The sequence below is a fragment of the Hemitrygon akajei genome, chromosome 10, assembly GCF_048418815.1.
Source record: "Hemitrygon akajei chromosome 10, sHemAka1.3, whole genome shotgun sequence".
In the NCBI taxonomy this organism is placed as follows: Eukaryota; Metazoa; Chordata; class Chondrichthyes; order Myliobatiformes; family Dasyatidae; genus Hemitrygon; species Hemitrygon akajei.
The window spans coordinates 145,684,152-145,704,557 of NC_133133.1; the positions used below are offsets into that span (position 1 = coordinate 145,684,152).

General features: G+C 39.7%; 1 protein-coding gene across 4 annotated transcripts in view; it reads left to right on the top strand.

Moving 5' to 3' along the window:
- LOC140734775 (ELKS/Rab6-interacting/CAST family member 1-like) overlaps positions 1 to 20,406 on the top strand; it is a 766,434-nt gene that overhangs the window by 144,811 nt on the left and 601,217 nt on the right. For all 4 annotated transcript variants that reach the window (XM_073059261.1, XM_073059262.1, XM_073059263.1 and 1 more), the window contains 2 exons: positions 3,469 to 3,609; positions 4,969 to 5,109. In XM_073059261.1, the coding sequence (XP_072915362.1) occupies positions 3,469 to 3,609; positions 4,969 to 5,109 (282 nt within the window). The remainder of the gene's footprint in view (positions 1 to 3,468; positions 3,610 to 4,968; positions 5,110 to 20,406) is intronic.

Here is a 20,406-nt window from a genome sequence, read left to right on the forward strand (position 1 = left end):
TTACATGCACCGTTGCTGTCGCAGTTTATGTACCACCGGATATCATTGCAACCCACGTACCGTGCTTCCAAGATTTTACCAAAATGTATCATGCATCACAAGGGAAATAAAACCTTAGATCATGTCTACACAAATGTGGCTGATGCTTACAAAGCCACTACCCTCCCCCCACCTGGGACAGTCTGACCATCTGTCATTGTTCTGCTTCCCAAGCATAGCCCGGTCATTAAGCGTGTGAAACTCACAATGAAGACTATTAAGATCTGGCTGGAGGGTGCTGACTGTTCTTCAGCACCAATTCCAGCACACAGATTGGAGCACATTTGCTGCCCATGCCATCACAGACTCTCAGATTAACACTGATTTATATACCAGCTCTGTCCTTGAGCACATCAGCAAGTGTGTAGATAGAGTGTCATTACAAAAACAAATAAAAGTTTTCCCCAACCAGAAACCATGGATGAACAGAGAGGTTCGCCTCATGCTCAAAGCAAAACTCAGCATTCAGGTCTGCAGACTGGTAGGCTTACAGCAGCCAGGGCCAACCTGAGGAGGGGAATCTCTCAGGCTAAACACGCATACAAACAGAAGATTGAGCAGTATTTCAAATCCTCGGACCCCCGGCGCATGTGGCGACATACAGTTCATTACAGACTTCAAACCACCTAGTACTGTGCCCCCTTCCAGCTCTGCTTCCCTGATGAGCTTAATTACTTCTACGCTCGCTTTGACCGAGGGAACAAGGAGGTCACTCTCAAAGCGGATCTCCCACCTGATGAACTGCCTCTCTCACTTTCCACCTCCGATGTTTGCGCCACCCTGAGCAGGGTGAATGTATGGAAGGCAGCTGGTCCGGATGGAATATCTGGCCGTGTGCTCAGAGTCTGTGTAGGGCAGTTGGCCAGGGTCTTCACGGACATTTTCAATCTGTCCCTGGCCCAGGCAGTTGTCCGCACAAGCTTCAAGATTGGCACCATCGTGCCAGTGCCGAAGCATTCTACTGCCACGGGCCTGAATGACTTCCACCCAGTTGCACTCACCCCCATCATTGCAAAGTACTTTGAGAGACTGGTTCTATCACATCTGAAATCTTGTCTGCTCACTACCCTGGAGCCCCATCAATTTGCCTATCGCACCAACAGGTCTACAGAGGACGCCATCTTCATGGCACTTCATTCTGTCCTGACCCACCTGGACAGCCCCAACTCTTACGTCAGAATGCTGTTCATTGATTTTAGTTCGGCATTCAATACTGTGATCCCCTCCAAGCTGATTGTCAAACTTTGCCAGCTTGGTATCAGCTGATCCCTCTGCAATTGGACCTTGGACTTCCTGACTAACAGACTCCAATCTGTTAAGTTAGACAACCTCTTCTCTTCCATTCTCACCCTGAATACCGACGTGCCTCAAGGCTGTGTGCTGAGCCCTCTTCTGTACTCCCTTTTCACCTAAGACTGCGTACCTGTACATGGTTCTAGCTCTATAATCAAGTTTGCAGACAACACCACGTTGGTTGGGCTGATCAGAGAGGATGACGAGACAGCCTACAGGGACGAGGTCCAGCACCTGGCTGTGTGGTGTGCCAACAACAACCTGGCCCTTAACATCCAGAAGACTAAGGAGATTATTGTGGACTTTAGGCATGCTAGGAGCCACACTCACATCCCCATCTACATCAATGGAGCTGTACTGGAGCATGTATCAAGCTTCAAATTCCTTGGTGTCCACATTACCAATGATCTCACCTGGTCCCTGAACTCCTCCATCCTGATCAAAAAGGCGCAACAGCACCTTAATTTCCTGCGGAGCATCAGGAAAGCTCACCTCTGTCCCAGGATACTGACGGACTTTTACCGCTGTACCACTGAGAGCATACTCACCAACTGCATCTCAGTGTGGTATGGCAATTGTCCCATATAGGACCGCAAAGCACTCCAGCAGGTGGTGGAAACTGCCCAGTGGATTATCGGCACCCAGTTGCCCACCATTGAGGACACCTATCATAAATGCTGGCTGGGCGGGGCGAAAACCATTATCAAGGATGCATCTCACCCTAACCATGGACTTTTTACTTTCCTTCCATCCGGTAGGCACTACAGGAGCATCTGCTCCTGCACCAACAGGCTCAGGAAAAGTTTCTTCCCTGAGGCTGTGACCCTGCTGAACCTCTCATCACAGCACTAAGCAATATTGTACCCATATTGGACTGTCTCAGTACTTTTATATTTGTATGCTGTGGTACTTTTTATTTTTATTTGCAGTTATTTTGTAAATAATACTGTTCTTTTGCACTTCTGGTTAGATGCTAATTGCATTTCATTGGCTTTGTATCTGTACTCGGCACAATGACAATAAAGTTGAATCTAATCTAATAAATCATTGAAAGTTAATACATATATTACAGAAAGTAAACAACAAGTCCACTGTAGTGTTGGTGTTTATTTCAAAAGTGCTTAGTGCAGAGGGAAAATTTTGCGCTTCAGCTTTATAGAGACTGGGTTAAACATTTCCTTCTGGAGTATTGGATTCACGTTCATGTATTGCAACTCACAAAGCAACCTATTTGGCACGGTCTAGAGTTACTTGAATAATGGTACAAAATCTTTTTTTATACAGAGAGTCTAAGCCAGTTGCTGCTCATGTGAATGTAACCATCTTGATTTTTCTTTGTAATGTTTTTCATTTTACTGTAATCGATTTGCACACTTTGTGACATTTAAATACCTTGCTTTCATCTTTTTCTATTTCAAGTAGCTGAGCATACAGAATCTGGGTTCTTAATCCATAACTGACAAATATGTAATCATATGGGTCATGGAAGACCCAAACATACTGTCAAGTGCCATATGACAGCTTTTCTTCTATCACTGATTGCTCACTGATTTTTGTTGCTCAAATCCATTTATAAATCAGAGCATGACTCATTTTTGCACTATTATGTGACAAAGGTTATTACACAAGACTTAAAAGAATATATTGAGGATAGATTGGATGAGTTTGCTTGATATTCCTTTTTGAACTTCAAAAACTGAAGGTTGATCAAATGAAGCTATTTAAAATTATAACCTGGATTTGATACCGTTCAGCTATTACTTGCGATGAAACCTGAGCAAGCAGGTATAATTTTAAAATTAAAACTTAGGCAGAAGGGAAAGGGATTAGAAAGACTTAATTGTACAAAGAGTAGTGCAAATTTGAAACTGCTCTACAATAGGCTTGGATGAATTGAAAGTGTTTGAGATTACTGTGAGGTGGTATGTAATAAGAGATATCAGGAAAGGCCACACTAATGAAGTTGAGTTCTAGATCATCCAGATTTTTGAAGGGTGAAGTTCCTATGATTTTTAGGTTAGTACTTGATTGCGTTCTTAAAATTGTGAACACAGCAAAATATTCTCTCATTAACTCTGCCTTATTAATCACTGTGAGTTAACATAATTTTCTTTCTTTTTGATCAATTTGTTGAAGGAGAGAATAATTGAGCGGCTTAAAGACCAAAGAGAAAGAGATGAAAGAGAAAAGCAAGATGAAATTGATGGCTACAAGAAGGAGTTAAAAGAAATTAAAGAAAAGTTCACCAACCTCCAACGAGATCTCTCAGAAAAAGAGGCAAGAAATAGAGTTTTTAAGACTACTTGATGCAATTTAGAAAGTTTTTATCAAATCCGAGCTATTCTTTCAGACTAATACATATAAAACAATATGTATTTTGGAATGATTTAAGACATTTAGATTTGTATACAAAGTTGGAACAAATTACAATAGTTACTTAAGTCATAAGACTTATTTACCAAAATGAATCAGTTCTTATTTATAATGCAAATGTTCCATATAGTCAATTGGAATTTCAAATGTTTTGTAGTTTTAAAATTTTCTGTCCAAGTGGATGCCTTCTCATTCTCAGCTCCATGTGCCTGACAAATTAGTACCTGATTTTGTATGTTCAAAATCTGGCACAGTACACTGTCTAGTTTTGATTCATTTACCCTAATTATATTATTTCCTTGCTAGATTTAATGTGAATCCTCTCCTATTTGTTTTACTGTAGAGCTCAGTATCTTCTATTACAATTTATTGGAAAAAGTAAGGAGCATATTTGCATGCCAAATAATGTACCTCCTACCTGCTTAGATCAACATATTTTTAAAAACTTCACAACACTATATAAATGCACCAGTACCTGGCCTCAATAACATTAGTATGATTTTATGGCAGATTGGTGTACTTGCAAAATATCTCAGTTGAACAGCTTTTGCTTTCTGAGAGGATAGAAGTTAAGAGATGTGGCAGTGAAAGTGAATATTGGAGGGTCACTGTAAGCACCAAAATAGTTGAATCAGACATGGTTAAAAAATGATCCAGGGTATCTCTGTCATATGTGTTATGTGGATTGAAGTAGGCAGACTTTATGTAGAAAAGATTCAAGCCCATCTTGGAATTATGGATCCTAAGTTATGAACACAAGGCTCAGCTTAGGATGGGAACATTAGTACTGAATTTGTGCTGGTAGTCCATTACAGTGGCTTTGATTCCCTACTTCTAAAACTAAACCAAAATATAAATCCCCATGATGGAACTAAAATATTGAGAAGGAAGTTAGAATTTGTGTCAAGGGTCATCAATGTACATGTGGGAACTTAACCCATGTTAGCATTTGATGTTGTCAAAGGGAACCACATGAACAACAAAGGTGTGCAGGCTCAGGAGAGATTGAGGATCTTCAGAATTATTTGTGAAGTGAAGCCATTGATAGCTATGGTGTGGTTGTGATCTGATGGATGAGCATAGCAGCAAGGGCAAAATCATCCTTTAAGTTGCAGTATAAAAGGGTACAATGGTAAATTCAAACAGTAATTAAGGAGAGTGAGAAAGTTAGGAAATCTGAATGAAGAAATACTACAACAGCACATTACTGAAAGCTTCAAAGAATTTCACGTTAATTAAAGTTGTAAGTATTTAATACTGCAGGCATTGTTGCTGGAACTTAAAGAGCATGCATCATCTTTGGCATCATCTGGATTGAAAAAGGATTCCAAGCTAAAAACACTAGAGATGGCTCTTGAACAGAAGAAGGAGGAATATACGAAATTAGAAGAACAGCTACATAAGGTACATTTATATTAGAACACTTCATTTTGTGTCAGTGTCATTTTGTATCTTAGAAACTTAATTATCCATAGATTCAATAAAATGAAATTGAATGTGGGGATCCATTCTTTCTTCTAGGGCCATTTATGCAAGAATTCTAGGCATTCAGCTTTCTCTTAGATTCAAGTGTTTCAATGGTGGAAAATGTAATATTTTCTCTGTGTGTGCAGCTACTACAAGTCATCTCAGGAGGCTTGAACATCAGTTGAAGCCTGTCTAGCCAATTCATCTTTCTAGTTGCATGCTTTAAGGGAGTGATTCTAACAGCTAAGGTTATACTAGTTAGTATGAGAAATGCCATGTAAAACTGATTGTCAAGAGATGCATTTTATAGGTAATAGTATGTTTTGTTGTTCATGCAAAGATCTGTTTTATCACAGCAATAGTCTCAGCAAATCAGACAGCATATTACCTGTGGAGTACGTATTGGGTAAAGAGCACATAATAACTATTTATCTCATTGCTAAGGTGAAAGGGGTAGCCATCATAAGTTGGCTTTCATCTAATTACTATTGATGCCATTCTCTTGTCGAATTGTGTTTGTTTTGTATATCTTTTATTCTTTTTAGGGTGTATATTGTTGCAAGTCTTTATATTCTTAGGAAAGCTTTATGATTTCTCGTTAGTTGTTTTCCCAATTAATTTACTGTGAGAGCATGGTCACAGTCAATCATTTGTTATGTAAAAGTTTTCCTAAGTCTGATGTTAGTATGTAATTATGCTATTGATTTTCATTCTTTCCTGGGATACCTGCCTGAATATCAGCTATGGTAGAAGAAAGAGGGAAGTAGACGTTCATTTTTTTAGGATTATGACTCATGATCTTGTTGATTTAGTAGCATGTGTACATGTTAGACTGTGTACATATGTCAGTGACATGTCTGCATGGTACCAAGAAGAGTTGCCTTTCTTCCTCCCCACTGCATCTCCCATCAATTCTTTGTCCTCTATTTTGACATTCATTTTCTAGTCTAAACCCATATTCTTACATCATTGTTAGAGGTACTGTGTAACTTTATGCCAACTACGTAGACACCATGTTTTAAAGATCCTATCTTCAATAGCCTGGTCAAAGAAGTGGACTGAATTTGTATTGATTTACTTGTTCACTTACTCTTTCAATCTTCAATTCTTTCACTCACTCTTGCTCAATGTTGATCTTAAGCACTTGTTAACAAGCTTTAAGGCACATGCCGGTGATAATAAATCTGATTCTGATTGTTTTTAATCATATGACACAAATGAGAAAATCTGGAGATATTGGAAATCCAAGCAACACATACAAAATGCTGGAGGAACTCTGCAGGCCAGGCAGCATCTGTGGAAAAGAGTAGTCGATGTTATACTCTTTTTCATAGATCTGCCTAATCTGCTGAGTTCCTTCAGCATTTTGTGTGTGTGCGTATTATACACAGATTCAACTATAACTTCAGTCAACTCTCCTTCCTCCCTCTTGCCATCAAAGTGCAACGTACAGCAGAGGCTGAGAGAGGACCTTTAGCAATACCCACAAGCTTTGGTGGGTTTCTGAATTCGATTTCTGATTGGAGAGTTCAGGGAGGAAGCTGCATGGCAGGATAGGTTTTAAAAAAGCTATAAATGTATCATGCACACAATATTCTATACATTGCATTTACATGTATACCAGCTTGCGATCATGTTGATGCACGTGCTATATACACAGCATATTGTGTGTACTCGTTATCATAAGGTAATTGTATTTGCAATTGGCAAGCAAAATGTCTTGCCAATGTTGCAACAGCCATGATACTTCCTGTTACATTTGTGGTGAGTATACACTTGAATCTCCGATGGAGCATGATGACTCTGACTAAGAAAGCCTATGAATTCGACTTTGGGTGTAAAATTGCTGACCAAGACAAAACTTGGGCTCCTCACATTTGTTGCACAACATGTGCTGTCGATCTTGGGGCTTGGCTCAGAGGTACTTGAAAGTCAATGCCATTCACTGTACAGATGATATGGTGAGAGCAGAGGGATCATGTGGAACAGCGCTACTTCTGGCTGACCAATGTGTTGGGTTTCTTTGCTAAAAACAAGGAGTCTATTGAATACCCCAATCTCCCTAGAGCCATGAGACCTGTTCTATATGACGATAGTCTTCCAATACCGAAACCACCAGAGACATGGAGTCTAGAGGAGGCAGATGAAGATGATGCATGAATCCGGAATGAAAAGCTATACTGATACAGATTTTGAAACCTTTACATTGACTGAACCTCATCTGATAACTCTATCTGAGTTAAGTAGACTTTTAGATAGGTACATGGAGCTTAGTAAAACAGAGGGCCATAGGTAAGCCTAGTAATTTCTAAGGTAGGGATATGTTCGGCACAACTTTGTGGGCTAAAGGACCTGTATTGTGCTGTAGGTTTTCTATGTTTCTAAATGACCTGGTCAGAGACTTGAGTTTGTCAAGGCCAAAAGCAGAATTATTGGGTTCAAAACTGCAAGAATGGAATTTGTTGTCACCAGGCACAAAAATGTTCATGAAAAAATTTTAAAATTTGAGGCCCATGTTTCCCAGAATAACTGGTGCCAAGATTAAGGAAGGCATTTTGGTCCACAAATCAAATGATGGGCAGTTTGAAGAACTTCTAGTGGGACCGGAGCGAATCACATGGAAGGCATTCAGGGATGTTGTTGAAATTTTTTTTGGCAAATACAGATCACCAAGTTTGTTGACAACATGATTCAAGCATACAGTATCGTGAAGTGCAACATGTCACTAAAGATTCATTTTCTGCTTTCTCATTTAGACTTCTTCCCTGCAAACCTTGGCACTGTCATTGATGAGCATGGTGAAACGTTTCACCAGGACATTGTGGTCATGGAGAAATGGCATCAGGGCAATTGGTGCTAACTAGTTATTCTTAGACACTTAAGCAAGAAGCCTATGACACTGAGTACCAACAAAAATAATCAAAACATTTTTAGCAAAGTTCAACTATTGCAGTTCTCAAATGGCAGAGGTAGGCAACCGTCACTGACAAGGCAAATTAAGGACTGCATAAAAGCTAAAGAAGGGGCATATAAGGTAGCATAAGTGAGTGGGAAGTTGGATGATTAGGAAGATTTTAAATTCCAACAAAAGGCAACTAAAAAGCTATAAGAAGGGAAAAGGTGAAATATGAGGGCAAACTAGCCAAAAATGTAAAACAGGATACTATAAGTTTTTTCAGTTATATAAAGAGTAAAAGGGAGGTGAGAGTTGATATTGTACCATTGGAAAATGATGCTGGTGATGTAGTAATGGGGGACAAAAAATGGCAGATGAACTTATGGGTACTTTACATCAGTGGAAGACCCTAGCAGTATGCCAGAGATCTGTGAGTGTCAGGACACAGGAGTGAGTGCTATTGCTATTATAAAGGAACAAGTGCTAGGCAAAATCAAAGGTCTTAAGGGGGATAAGACCTGGACCAGATGGACTACATCCCAGAGTCTTGAGAGAGGTTGCTGAAGAGATAACAGATGTATTAAGCTTTCAAGAATCACTTGATTCTGGCATGGTCCCAGACAATTGGAAGATTGCAAATGTCACTACCCCCTTAAGGGAGGAAGGCAAAAGAGAGGAAATTGTAGGCCAGTTAGCATAACCTCAGTGATTGGAAAAGTGTTGGAGTCTATTATTAAGGATGAGGTTTCGGGGTACTTGGAGACAAATGATAAAATAAGTCAAAGTCATTATGGTTTCTGTAAAGGGCAGTCTTCCCTGACAAATCTGTTTAGAGTTCTTCAAGGAAGTAATGAGCAAGGTGGACAGAAGAGAGTCAGTGGATGTCATTTACTTGGATTTTCAGACAGCATTTGATAAGGTCCCTCACATGAGGCTGCTTAACAAGATGGCATTACAGGAAATATACTGGCATGGATAAGAGGAATGGCTGACAGATAGGAGGCAGCATGTGGGAATAAAGAGGACCTTTTCTGTTTAACTGCCAAGTGACTAGTGGTGTTACTCAGGGGTAAGTATTGGAACCTGCTACTTTTCATGTTGTTTGTCAATGATTTGGATAATGGAATTGATGGCTTTGTGGCAAAGTTTGTGGATGACATGAAGATAAGTGAAGGGGTAGGTAGTGCTGAGGAAGCAATGCGATTGCAGCAGGGCTTAGACAAATTGGAAGAATGGGCAAAAAAGTAACAGTTGGAATTCAGTGTTGGAAAATTCATTTTGGTAAAAGGAACAATGGTGCAGACAATTACCTAAAATGGGGAGAAGTTTCAAACATCAGAAGTGCAGAGGGACTTAGGAGTCCTCGTGCGAGACTCCCAGGAGGTTAATTTACAGGTTGAATCTGTAGTAAAGAAGGCAAATCCAATGTTGGCATTTATTTCAAGGGGAATAGAATATGAACGTAAGGAGATAATGCTGAGGCTTTGTAAGACACTAGTCAGGCTGCACTTGGAGTAGTCTCAATGGTTTTGGGCCCCATATCTCAGAAAGGATGTATTGCCATTGGAGAGAGTCCAGAGGAGGTTCACAAGGAAAATTCTGGGAATGAAGGGGCCCAATATGAGGAGCGTCTGGTAGCTTTGGGCCTGTACTCACTGGAATTGAGTAGAATGCTGGGGGGGGGGGGGGTGGGGGCGTCTCATTGAAACCTACTGAATATTGAAAGGACTAGATAGTGTGGATGTGGAGAGAATGTTTCCTGTGGTGGGAGTATCTGGAGCAAGAGGGCATAGCCTCACAATTGAGGGGTGACCTTTTTAGAACACAGGTAAGGAGGAAATTTTTTAGCCAGAGGGTAGTGAATATGTGGAATGCTCTACCACAGACTACGGTGGAGGCCAAGTCTGTGGGTATATTTAAGCCAGAAGTTGGTAGTTTCCTGATCGGTCAGGACATGAAAGGATGTGGCGAATAGGCAGTTGTATGGGGTTGAGTGGCATCTAGGATCAGCTATGATGGGATGGTGGACAGGAATAATGGCTGAATGGCCTCATTCTGCACCTGTGTCTTATGGTCTATTGCAAAGTGTTTGTTTTCTCCAAATTCCTATGTGATACAAGTAATATGAAATTATATTTATGTTCAGCTTCAATTGGTCTATCATAGCCACAGTAAATTTGAGGAAATATTTGCTGTCCAGTGTTAGATCTTGAGGCATCTCCCCTGCTCTTCTTGGGCACTGGTATGATTTGTCACCCTTTTGAAGCAGGTGGGAATCTTCATCAATATTGAGAGATTGAAAATGTCTTTGAACACTCCCGCCAGTTGGTTGACACAGTTTTTCAGAGCCCTGTTAGGTTTACAGTCAGGATCTGACACTTTGAAAAATAGTCTGATATCTGCCTCCAAGTCAGAGATCACAAGGTCACCAAATGCTGCAAGGATTCGCACAGATGTAGTTGTATTTTCCCTTTCAAAGTGTGCCTAAAGGGTGTTGAACTTATCTGGGAGTTGAGCATCAAAGCCATTTATGATGTTAGGTATCGCTTTGCAGGAACTAATAGCCTGTAAACTCTACCAGAACTGACATGCATCTGATTCCATCTATAACCTCAACCAAAATTGTGTTTTGACTCTTAAAGTAGTCTTCTGTAGGTTGTACCTGGACTTAATAGTTCCAGATCACTGGTCTGGAATGCCATGGATTGAACCCTCTTCAGATAACGGATCTTCTGGTTCATCCATAGTTTTTGCTTTGTCTATGTCCAGTATGTTCGCAAAGGCGCACACTTGTCCACATACATCTTGATGAAGTCAGTGGCAACTGTGGGGTATTCATTCAGCTTTGAAGACGAATTGCTGAATATTGTCCAGTCCACAGACTCAAAGCAGTCGTGGAAGTTGAAGTATAGCCAGGTGATCGGACTTTCCAAAGTGAAGGTGTGGGATGGCACGTTAAGCATTCTTTATGGTGGTGAAACAGTGCTTAAGTGTGTTAGCTTCTCCGGTTCCACAGGTGATATGTTGGTGGTAGTTGTTCAGAGACCACTTAAAGCTGCCCTGGTTAAAATCTTCCGCAATGATGGGGAAGGCAGTAGGGTGCGCAGTTTGTCCTTCATAATTACAATGCTCAGCTCCTCCAGTGCCTGCTTAACATTGTCTTGTGGTGGAATGTACACAAACAATCAGGATGATGGGAGGAAAGCTCCCTTGGCAGATAAAAGCAACAACATTTGCCTGCTAGATGTTCCAGTTTGGGTGAGCAGGACAGAAACAGAACTGCCATATTTGCACACCCACAATGAGTTAATTATAAAGCATACTTCGCCTCCTCTACCCTTAATAGACTGAGTTGACTTGTCTTTATGAAGAATGGTGAAGCCATTGGGTGCAGTGCTGAATTTGAACTGGCAAGTGATAGCCATGTTTCCTGAAGCAAAATACACAGCAGTCCTTTATGAGCCTCTGTTACAGCAATCTTGCTCTGAGGTCTTCAATTTTAGTTTCCAGAGATTGGGGTCTAAGGCCTCAGTGTTCTATTCGTTCCTGCAGACTGGTGTACCATCCCTGCTTCCTTGTCCTTAAAAGGGAGCTGCACTTGAGACCCAAATCTGCTGATTGAGATTCGTTGATTTTGAGTATCGATAGACTTTTTAAAAAAAATAGTCTTAAAACAATGCTGCTTATTGAAGTACCCATGGCTGTGTTTGTGTATAGTGGATGTGGACTGTGGATTTTTTTTGATATTGGTGCAAAGTATTGCATTGTTTTTCCTTTTTCTGATTGAGATGGGATAGAAATGGGAGTGGGGTGTTGCAGATAAGTTTGAGTCTCAGACTGAACTTTAATTTCTCTCCTAATTAATGGGTATGGAATATCGGAATGAGAGTTATTTGTTGCAAGTGAAGTTGACCAGTGAAGTGAACTATACACAATATTTTCATGTGTTAATACCAGTCTGGTGGAGGTTCTGGTGATGTCATCGTCGAGAATGGCAGCTGAAGTCACTAGGTCCTCCGGAAGAATGCGTATTAAGCCCCGTTAACCCATCAAATAGAATATTTTTCAAAAAATATTTGAACTGAAAAGAGGGGCAAGAATGGGAAAAAGGAATGGAAATAAAAAAAGCGACACTGCGGAGCCTGCGGCCGAGAGGAGTGCAGCGAGCGGCTCTCCGACCCGACCACGTGCTAGCGAGGCGGATGCTGGGCCTCGTTCAGGTGAAGCAGCGAATATAATCGAAATCCTGAAAAAGATTATGGAGTTCCAGAAAGATATAAAACAGCAGCTCTGTGATATTAAGTCAGAGCTCGCCAGCGTCAATCAAAAAATAGCAGTGGCAGAGACTCGAATTGAGAAGGTGGAAGATCGTGTTCAAAACGTGGAATGGATACTGAGTAAGACAATAAAAATATTACATCACCAAGAAGGTAAACTGCTTGACCTGGAGGGAAGATCACGGCGGAAAATATCAGAATCTACAACGTTCCCGAAGGAGTGGAGGGCTCGTCTATGACGGAGTTTGTCAGAAAGTTACTGCGGGACGCACTGGATCTTCCCTCGGTTATGAAGCTGGAAGTCAAAAGAGCCCATCGTGCGCTTATCCCGAAACCTACCCGGGTTAGAAAGCCACTCTCAATAATAATTAAATTCCTTCGGTACAGCACCAAGGCGGAGATTCTACGAAGGGTTTGGGGTAAGAAGAGAGTGTTTTTAGAGGATAAATTAATATATTTTGACCAAGATTACCCCACTGCAGTCCTGCAGAAATGCAAAGAATACTCTGAAGTAAAGCGAGTACTAAAGCAAAAAAAATCAGATTTCTAACTCCGTACCCTGCTAAACTTCGAGTGTTTTATGACAATGGGATGTGGTTGTACCAGACAGTGGAAGAGGCGACTACAGACATGAAGGCCAGAGGGTTGCCCGTCAGTGTGACCAAAATGGGGGAAAGCCTGACTGAGGAATTATCCCGCTCTGCTTGGGAAATAGTGCGAGAATCGAGAAGGCAGGAGATGGTAGGAGGCCAAGAGAAATATATCAGGAAGAGACCAGGAGTTTCCCAAGGACAGTCCTCACCCGCTTCAGAAGAGCCATAAGGTTTGGCTAACTTTAAAAATGTTGAGAAGCTAAACGGAAGCAAAAGTACACGGTGATATACCGATCTCGAGAAATACTTATTATAATGTGGATTTTATATTACTTAGTTGTTATTCTTTATTTGCTCACTTACTCCTTTTCCCCCACCAAAATGAGAAATAAATATATATATATAATACGTGTGTGTGTGTGTGTGTGTGTGTGTATGTATATATATATAGGAGGAGTACACAAGGAAATCTTTTCTGTGTAATGGATTTGTTCACTGACTTTTATGAATACTGCAATGGGGGCCCTCAACTCACAAGTAGGATGGGTTATCCCCCACAGCTAGACATTTCCTCTAGCTCAACACAGGATCATCTACTAGAGACCTCAGCCTTGGAATCACACGTTCGTTGCCATTTTTGTTATTATTTGCGTTTCTTGGTTCTTATTTGTTCAGGAAGTAGATCGATTAAGTTTTATTCTAATTTCAATGATACATTGACAGATAAATACAGATGGCTAAGGACAAGGTAAAATTCATTTCTTTTAATGTCAGTGGGCTATTAAATCCAATCAAACGTAAAAGAATTTTATCCAATTTGGAACAATTTGATTCATACTGGGGAAAAATGGTTTAACTACATAATGCCTCATAGGCCTGATTTTATTCTCACAAATCAATGAATCTGTTGTTTAAAAAAAAATCACTCCCTACTTGTACATAGTTCTTTCTTTTTGCTTGTTTTTTCTTTCCACTCTTTTCTATAAGCGTGTACATCAGATAAATACTTTGTGGAGATTTGTGATATATATGATTATATGATATATATGTACAATGTCTGAAGTACATCTTATGGAAATGTTTGTTTGATGATGAACTTCAATTAAAAAAAATGAATTACAGAAAAAAAAATACCAGTCTGGTATATGAGCTGCATAAGAACTATGTTTTGCAGGTATATACCAGCATGAATCACTAATGCCAATGCATTTGAAGAGCACTTTTAACATGGTTTAAGATCATGTAAAGTCAGACATACAGTTATTGAACTAAAGGAGATTTGAGAAAAGAGAATAAAACTTGGTTGATAGGTAAACATCAAGTGACATCTTAAGAAATTGAGAAGAGCATGTAAGAGAGGTTGATAGATGGACCTGTTCTGTTTTTAAATTGTGTACTCAAGGAGCACCAAGTTGGTAAGATATTAGAGGAAGCCAATATTAGATTTTTGAGGCACTCTATAGGTAATGTTGAGGGCATTTCCTGAATGAGATACCTTGACTGTGGCAAGAATGGCAGTGTAATCTAACTCACCAGCACAGCAGAGGATGGTTTTGGAAGACAGTAGTATGAACTTATGCTTGTATGTGTGCTGAAAAGGATTGAAGAATTTTGCACCGTGCTCACAGGCAAAAAGGAACATAATTTGCTACTTCAGTTGAAGTTGCTTTAAAACTGTATTTTAAAATATACTAGATGCACATAGCTGATTGGGCAGCATCAGTGGAAAGCAAAAGTTAGTATTTCAGGTCAGAAACCTGTCTTCATTATTGGAAAGTTAGAGGACTAATTAGTTTCAAGTTATAAAGAGGCTGGTGGAGTAGTGGGAAAAAACAAGGGGAATAGTCATTCGTGTAAGTCCCAGATGGAGATTCATGAATACCATCACATTCAGATGAAGAAGGATTCTTTATTGCTGTTTCCCTCAAAGTTTCGTTTTCTCAGGGTTGTTAGCCTTGAGCTGAATCCCTGAACCTGGAGGACAGGTGGACCACTCTTAGTCTGGCCTCTACCTTTTGATCTCTTTGGCATGGGTTACCCTACCAAGAGCCAAAGCATAAAGTCTTGACTCCAGCCAACATAGCTCTCTGGGTCATTCAGATTTCAGGTGTCTTTAAATTAATTTGATTTTGAAATTGTTTTACTACAGTAACAATTGACTATAGAGATTCAAATATTAAGCTGTGAGAAAAGAGATTACAATAGTGTTATGGGCTTTGGATAGGAAAGGCAGTTTAAGATGCTTTCATAGTTTTCAATGACATTTTGTAAAGAAGTCAGGGAATCCTGTACAATGCCAGTAAACATGGAGGACTGAATTCCGTTGGTCTGGAAGCAGACTGGCCTTTTTGAATCTGTCACTACGCTCAAACTTCGAAGTTTCTTTGCACGCACATAGAAGAATAGGGCTTTCCTCAATTTTTACTCAGAAAAGTTGAAGGTTAGCATGACCTAGCTTAGTATTTATATTATTGCTGCATTTGCTAAGCTTCATTTTGGTGTCTCTGGGCAACAGTACAATCTTTTAATCCAGATGTGCTCTCCTGTATATTCGTGAGACCTGACTTAGGTTGGGAGACTGCTTCACTGAGCACCCTTGCTCCATCTGCCAGAAAAAGTGGGTTCTCCTATTTCAATTCTACTTCTCATTCTCATTCTGTCATGTCAATCCATGGTTTCCTCTGCTGCCATGATGAGGCCATACTCAGGTTTGAGCAGCAACACCTTATATTCTGATCACAGACAAGAGAAAGTCTGTAGATGCTGGAAATCCAAGCAACATACACAAAGTGCTGGAGGAACTCAGCAGGCCAGACAGCATCTGTGGAAAAGAGTAAGCATTCGAAGTTTGAGGCTGAGACCCTTCATCAGGTAAGTCAGAGTAAGAAGGTGGGGGGAGGGAAGGAAGAAATACAGGCAGTAGGTGATACATGAAACCAGGAGAAGGGGAAGGGTGAAGTAAAAAGCTGGGTTTGATTGGTGAAAGAGATAAAGGTCTGGAGAATGGGGAGTCTAATAGGATTGGACAGAAGGCCATGGAAGAGAGGGAAGAGCACCAGAGAGAGGTGATGGACAGGTAAGGAGATGAGGTGAGAGGGAAATAGAAATGGGGACTGGTGAATGGTGAAGGAGAGGGGGAGGAACTATTACTGGAAATTCAAGAAATTATTATTCATGCCATCAGGTAACTAGCTAACCAGAAGAACATTGTATTCTTTCTGGGTAGCTTCGAACATAATGACATGAACATTGATTACTCAAACTTCTGGTAATTTCCTCTCCCCCCGGCTCCTTCACCATTCCCCATTCCTGTTTTCCCCCTTTCCCTCTCTCACCTTATCTCCTTACCTGCCCATCATCGCCCTCTGGTGCTCCTCCCTCTTCTTTCTTCCATGGTCTTCTGTCCTTTCCTATTAGACACCCCATTCTCCTGCTTTACATCTTTTTTGCCAATCAACTTCCCAGCTCTTTGCTGTTTACCCCCCTCCCCCTCTCCTGGTTTCACCTATCACCTGCCATCTTGGTACTACTTCCTCCTGCCCCCCTACCTTCTTATTTTGACTTCTTCCCTTTCTTTCTAGTCTTGAAGAAGGGTCACAGCCCGAAACGTTGATTATTTATTCTCTTCCATAGATGTTTAGACATTGCTTGGCCTGCTGAGTTCCTCCAGCATTTTGTGTGTGTTGCTTTGAATTTCCAGCATGTGCAGATTTTTTTTTGTTTGCAATCTTGCACCAAACTTTTGCTTTATTGAATCCACCTTTCAGTGTTGCCAACTGTTGTTGAAGATAATCCTGAAGGACCCCATGACAGCTAAAAATATGACAACCTGAAATTTTGATCTCTAGGGTTGGATGTATTTGTTTGTGGCTATATGTTAATAGAGGTTTACAATAATATTGTAAGAGGCCATTGATTTAAACATGGGGAAACTAGGGAAAGGGGAAAATTAAATGTTGGCGAAGAGTGCATAGAGAAAATCAAGAATGAGCTAGCTTTGATTCCAACAGCAACTAAAAGCAGCTCAGTGAAACTACACTAGACTACAGACCTACCCAGGACTGCATAAAGTGCACAAAACAGTGCAGCCAGTACAATAAATAATAAACAGGACAATAGGGCAGTAAGGTGTCAGTCCAAGCTCTGGGTATTGAGGAGTCTGATGGCTTGGGGGAAGAAACTGTTACATAGCCTGGTCGTGAGAGCCTGAATATTTCGGTGCCTTTTCCCAGATGGCAGGAGGAAGAAGAGTTTGTATGAGGGGTGCGTGGAGTCCTTGATAATACTGTTTGCTTTGCGGATGCAGATGGATGACTGATGGCTGTTTCTGGAATGTACACACAAATGGTTAAAAATGGCAGAATCCTAGAAGTTGTCATTAACTCACCGCCTTTTTGAAGGATGTTTTGATACATCTTCACTCAGGCAATCAACATTGAATTGTTAAACTGATTTTGGACCTTACCCATTTCTGATAATATAAAAGAAACTGATGATGTAATTCCTATATGGTATGTTTGAGCAATTTATTTTCTGTCAATGTAGTCCAATTCAATCAGAACACCTATTTGCCTATTTAATAATTCCATGCATTTTATTTTTTTAAAGTATATTTCAGATTTTGCCTTTTCCATTTCTTCCATTTCACAATCTTTTACCTTAAGAGCTTGTGAAATATACAAGTATGTTTATGGTTGATCAGAATGCTTCTGTTTAATAGACTGCATTAGCTACCTTTACAACATTGTGGTTATTCTGTTTCAGAGGTCATCTTAAAGATGTGATTGAAAATGACTAAAAAATGAGAAATCCGTGGACAGACAAAGCATTGAAGCCCTATTGATCACACACATCAGTTGTTTCTCCTTTTAGTAATACAAATAATATTTTGCACAAATTGCAGTTCTATATATAGCAGTAGTTTTTTGAATAACTAAGAAAGTATTGCTGGTGGAATCCATGACAAGTTTGTGCTCCACAGAAATTCCATTACAGCTATTTTGTATCCTTCATTAATGAGGCCATTGTGTTTCCATTTACACAGCCAGGCAAATCAACTTGACTAAAAGCTTCCAAAACTATTAATTCTGTAATCTTATGATACTTATTTTTCTATTCATTTCTATATAGTTGGGTAGTTTTGATTATGGACTTAGTTGAATATGGATTTTCTGATTTCTTTAAATTTGTTAACTTGTTTAATATTCTGGCAACTTTTTAGAAGTTGTTCATCAGTTTGATTTACTAGTTTTTTGAGATTTGTGCATTACTGCAAAGCCCACATTTATTTCCCATTCCTAAATTTCTCTGAGCTGCTGCCTTTAACTGCTACTGTCCTTCTTGTGAATGTACTGCAGTAATGCTGTTGAGGAAGAAGTGCCACGGTTTGGACTCCATGATAATGAAAGGTCTCTGAAACCATATCCTGATGAGGATGGTGTTCAATTTGGAAGGGGTCCTGCAAATGTTGGTGTTCTCATTGCATCAGCTACACTTGTTCTTGATGATGAAGGTTGAGCTTGAGAAGTGCTGAGTAGCTTAGGCAGGTGACTTCAGTGTATTTTGTAGGTGGAGTGTAAGTCAGTGGTAGGGAAGCAATGAGTAGGATGACTGATGTGGTACAAATCAAGTACACTTTCTAGATTGCTGTTGCACATTAGTTAGATGTGCTAATCTGAGGTAAGGGCAGCAAACTGTATGTAACATTGAAATGTGTGGCATGAACAAGTACTATTAAATCTGTTCAACCATGAAACCAACTGACCTCTCAATTAATATAAGTTGAGCTGACTTTACAGTTGGGTGAATGTTAATAATGCAGTACCTGACTAATTGCTAGTTTAAAGTCCTGATTAAAAATCTGTTCTCTGTCATATAGAGGATGAGTTGAGATTTTGGAAGTTTCCATCTTAAACACAATAGTATTTGTACTGTGTTCTCTTCAGTAATATATGGAAATAAATAAGCATGTATTACATAGCAAAGCTGTGATAGGAATATTGTGAAGTTGCTTTACAACACATCACATTTAATATTGTAGTTTCTGTATATGGTTTATGTTTTGGGAATGAATTGAAGACATAAATAATTTTAGGTTGTGTGTTTTGGAATCAATCAATTCCAGAGGCAAGGTAACAAGTTACAAAGAAATCTTCCCTTTTCAGGTTTCCTGTTTGTATATTTGTACTAGAGCAGCAGGGAAGTAAGTGCTGTGTGTTACAAGGAAATACAGTACCTTATGCTCTCTATCTATTTACTTGCTGCATCACAGCCTGGTATGGAAACACCTATGCCCTTGAACGGAAAATCAGACAGAATGTAGTGGATACAGCCCAGTCCATCATGAGTAAAGCCCTCTTCATCATTGAGCACATTTACATGAAGTGTTGCAGGAAAGCAGCATCCAGTATCAGGGACCTCCACCACCCAGATCATGCTGTCTTATTGCTGCCATCTGGAAAAAGTACAAGAGCCTCAGAACTTGCACCACCAGGTCCAGGAACAGTTATCACCCCTCAACAATCAGGCTCTTGACCAAAGGGTATAACTTAGCTCAGTTTCACTTGGCCCATTTGAAACGTTTCTACAACCTATGGACTTACTTTGAAGGACTCCATCTCATGTTCTCAATATTTATTGCTTATTTATTATTATTATTTCTTTCTTTTTGTATTGTGACAGTTTGTTGTCTTTTTACACTGGTTGAGTCCCCAAGTTAGTGCGGTCTTTCTGTTTTAGTTATTCTGTTATGGGTTTATTGAAAATGCCTGCAAGAAAATGAATCTCTGGGCTGTATATGGTGATGTATATGTACTTTGATAATAAATTTACTTTGAATTTTGGAATCTTCTGTTGTGGAAGCACAGCTTTTACTAAGACCAGCTCTAATGAGCAACTCTTCAGATATATAACTGAACAGGTCAATGTGCATGTTTCTGTCATTAGGTACAGGGAATATTCTTTAGTAAGTTGGAAAGGTAGAGCTCAGAGTTTCAATGAGGAGGTCATGGGTAAGTTGTCTGAAGCTATTGGACATGAGCTGATAGGATTAAGTAGAGCAGTGTTTGATAACGTTACTTGTGAACAAACCTAGGATTTGGGTTTTAAAACTGAGTTCAGGGTAAATTAAGAAAAAGAAAACAATATATGCTGGTGAATATAAAACCAGCAGAAGAGACAGATTGGAGGACAAGATCATTTAGGTTTAACCAGCAAACAATTAAGCAGTTTTACTTTTTCCATTGTCCATTTGGAGGAGTTTTATCAGATTCATGGCTTCATTGTCAGTCTAACAGAATGGGGTGTTAATAAAATATGAATTAACGCTAGGGAAACAGCATTTTAAATGTTTTGATTCTTGATTAATTACCATCAATTTTAAAACATCTGTAGCAACATTATAAATTTTAATGCTTTTTTATAAGTTATTTTAAATTCATTTTGTATTTTCATAATTAAAAAATAATTA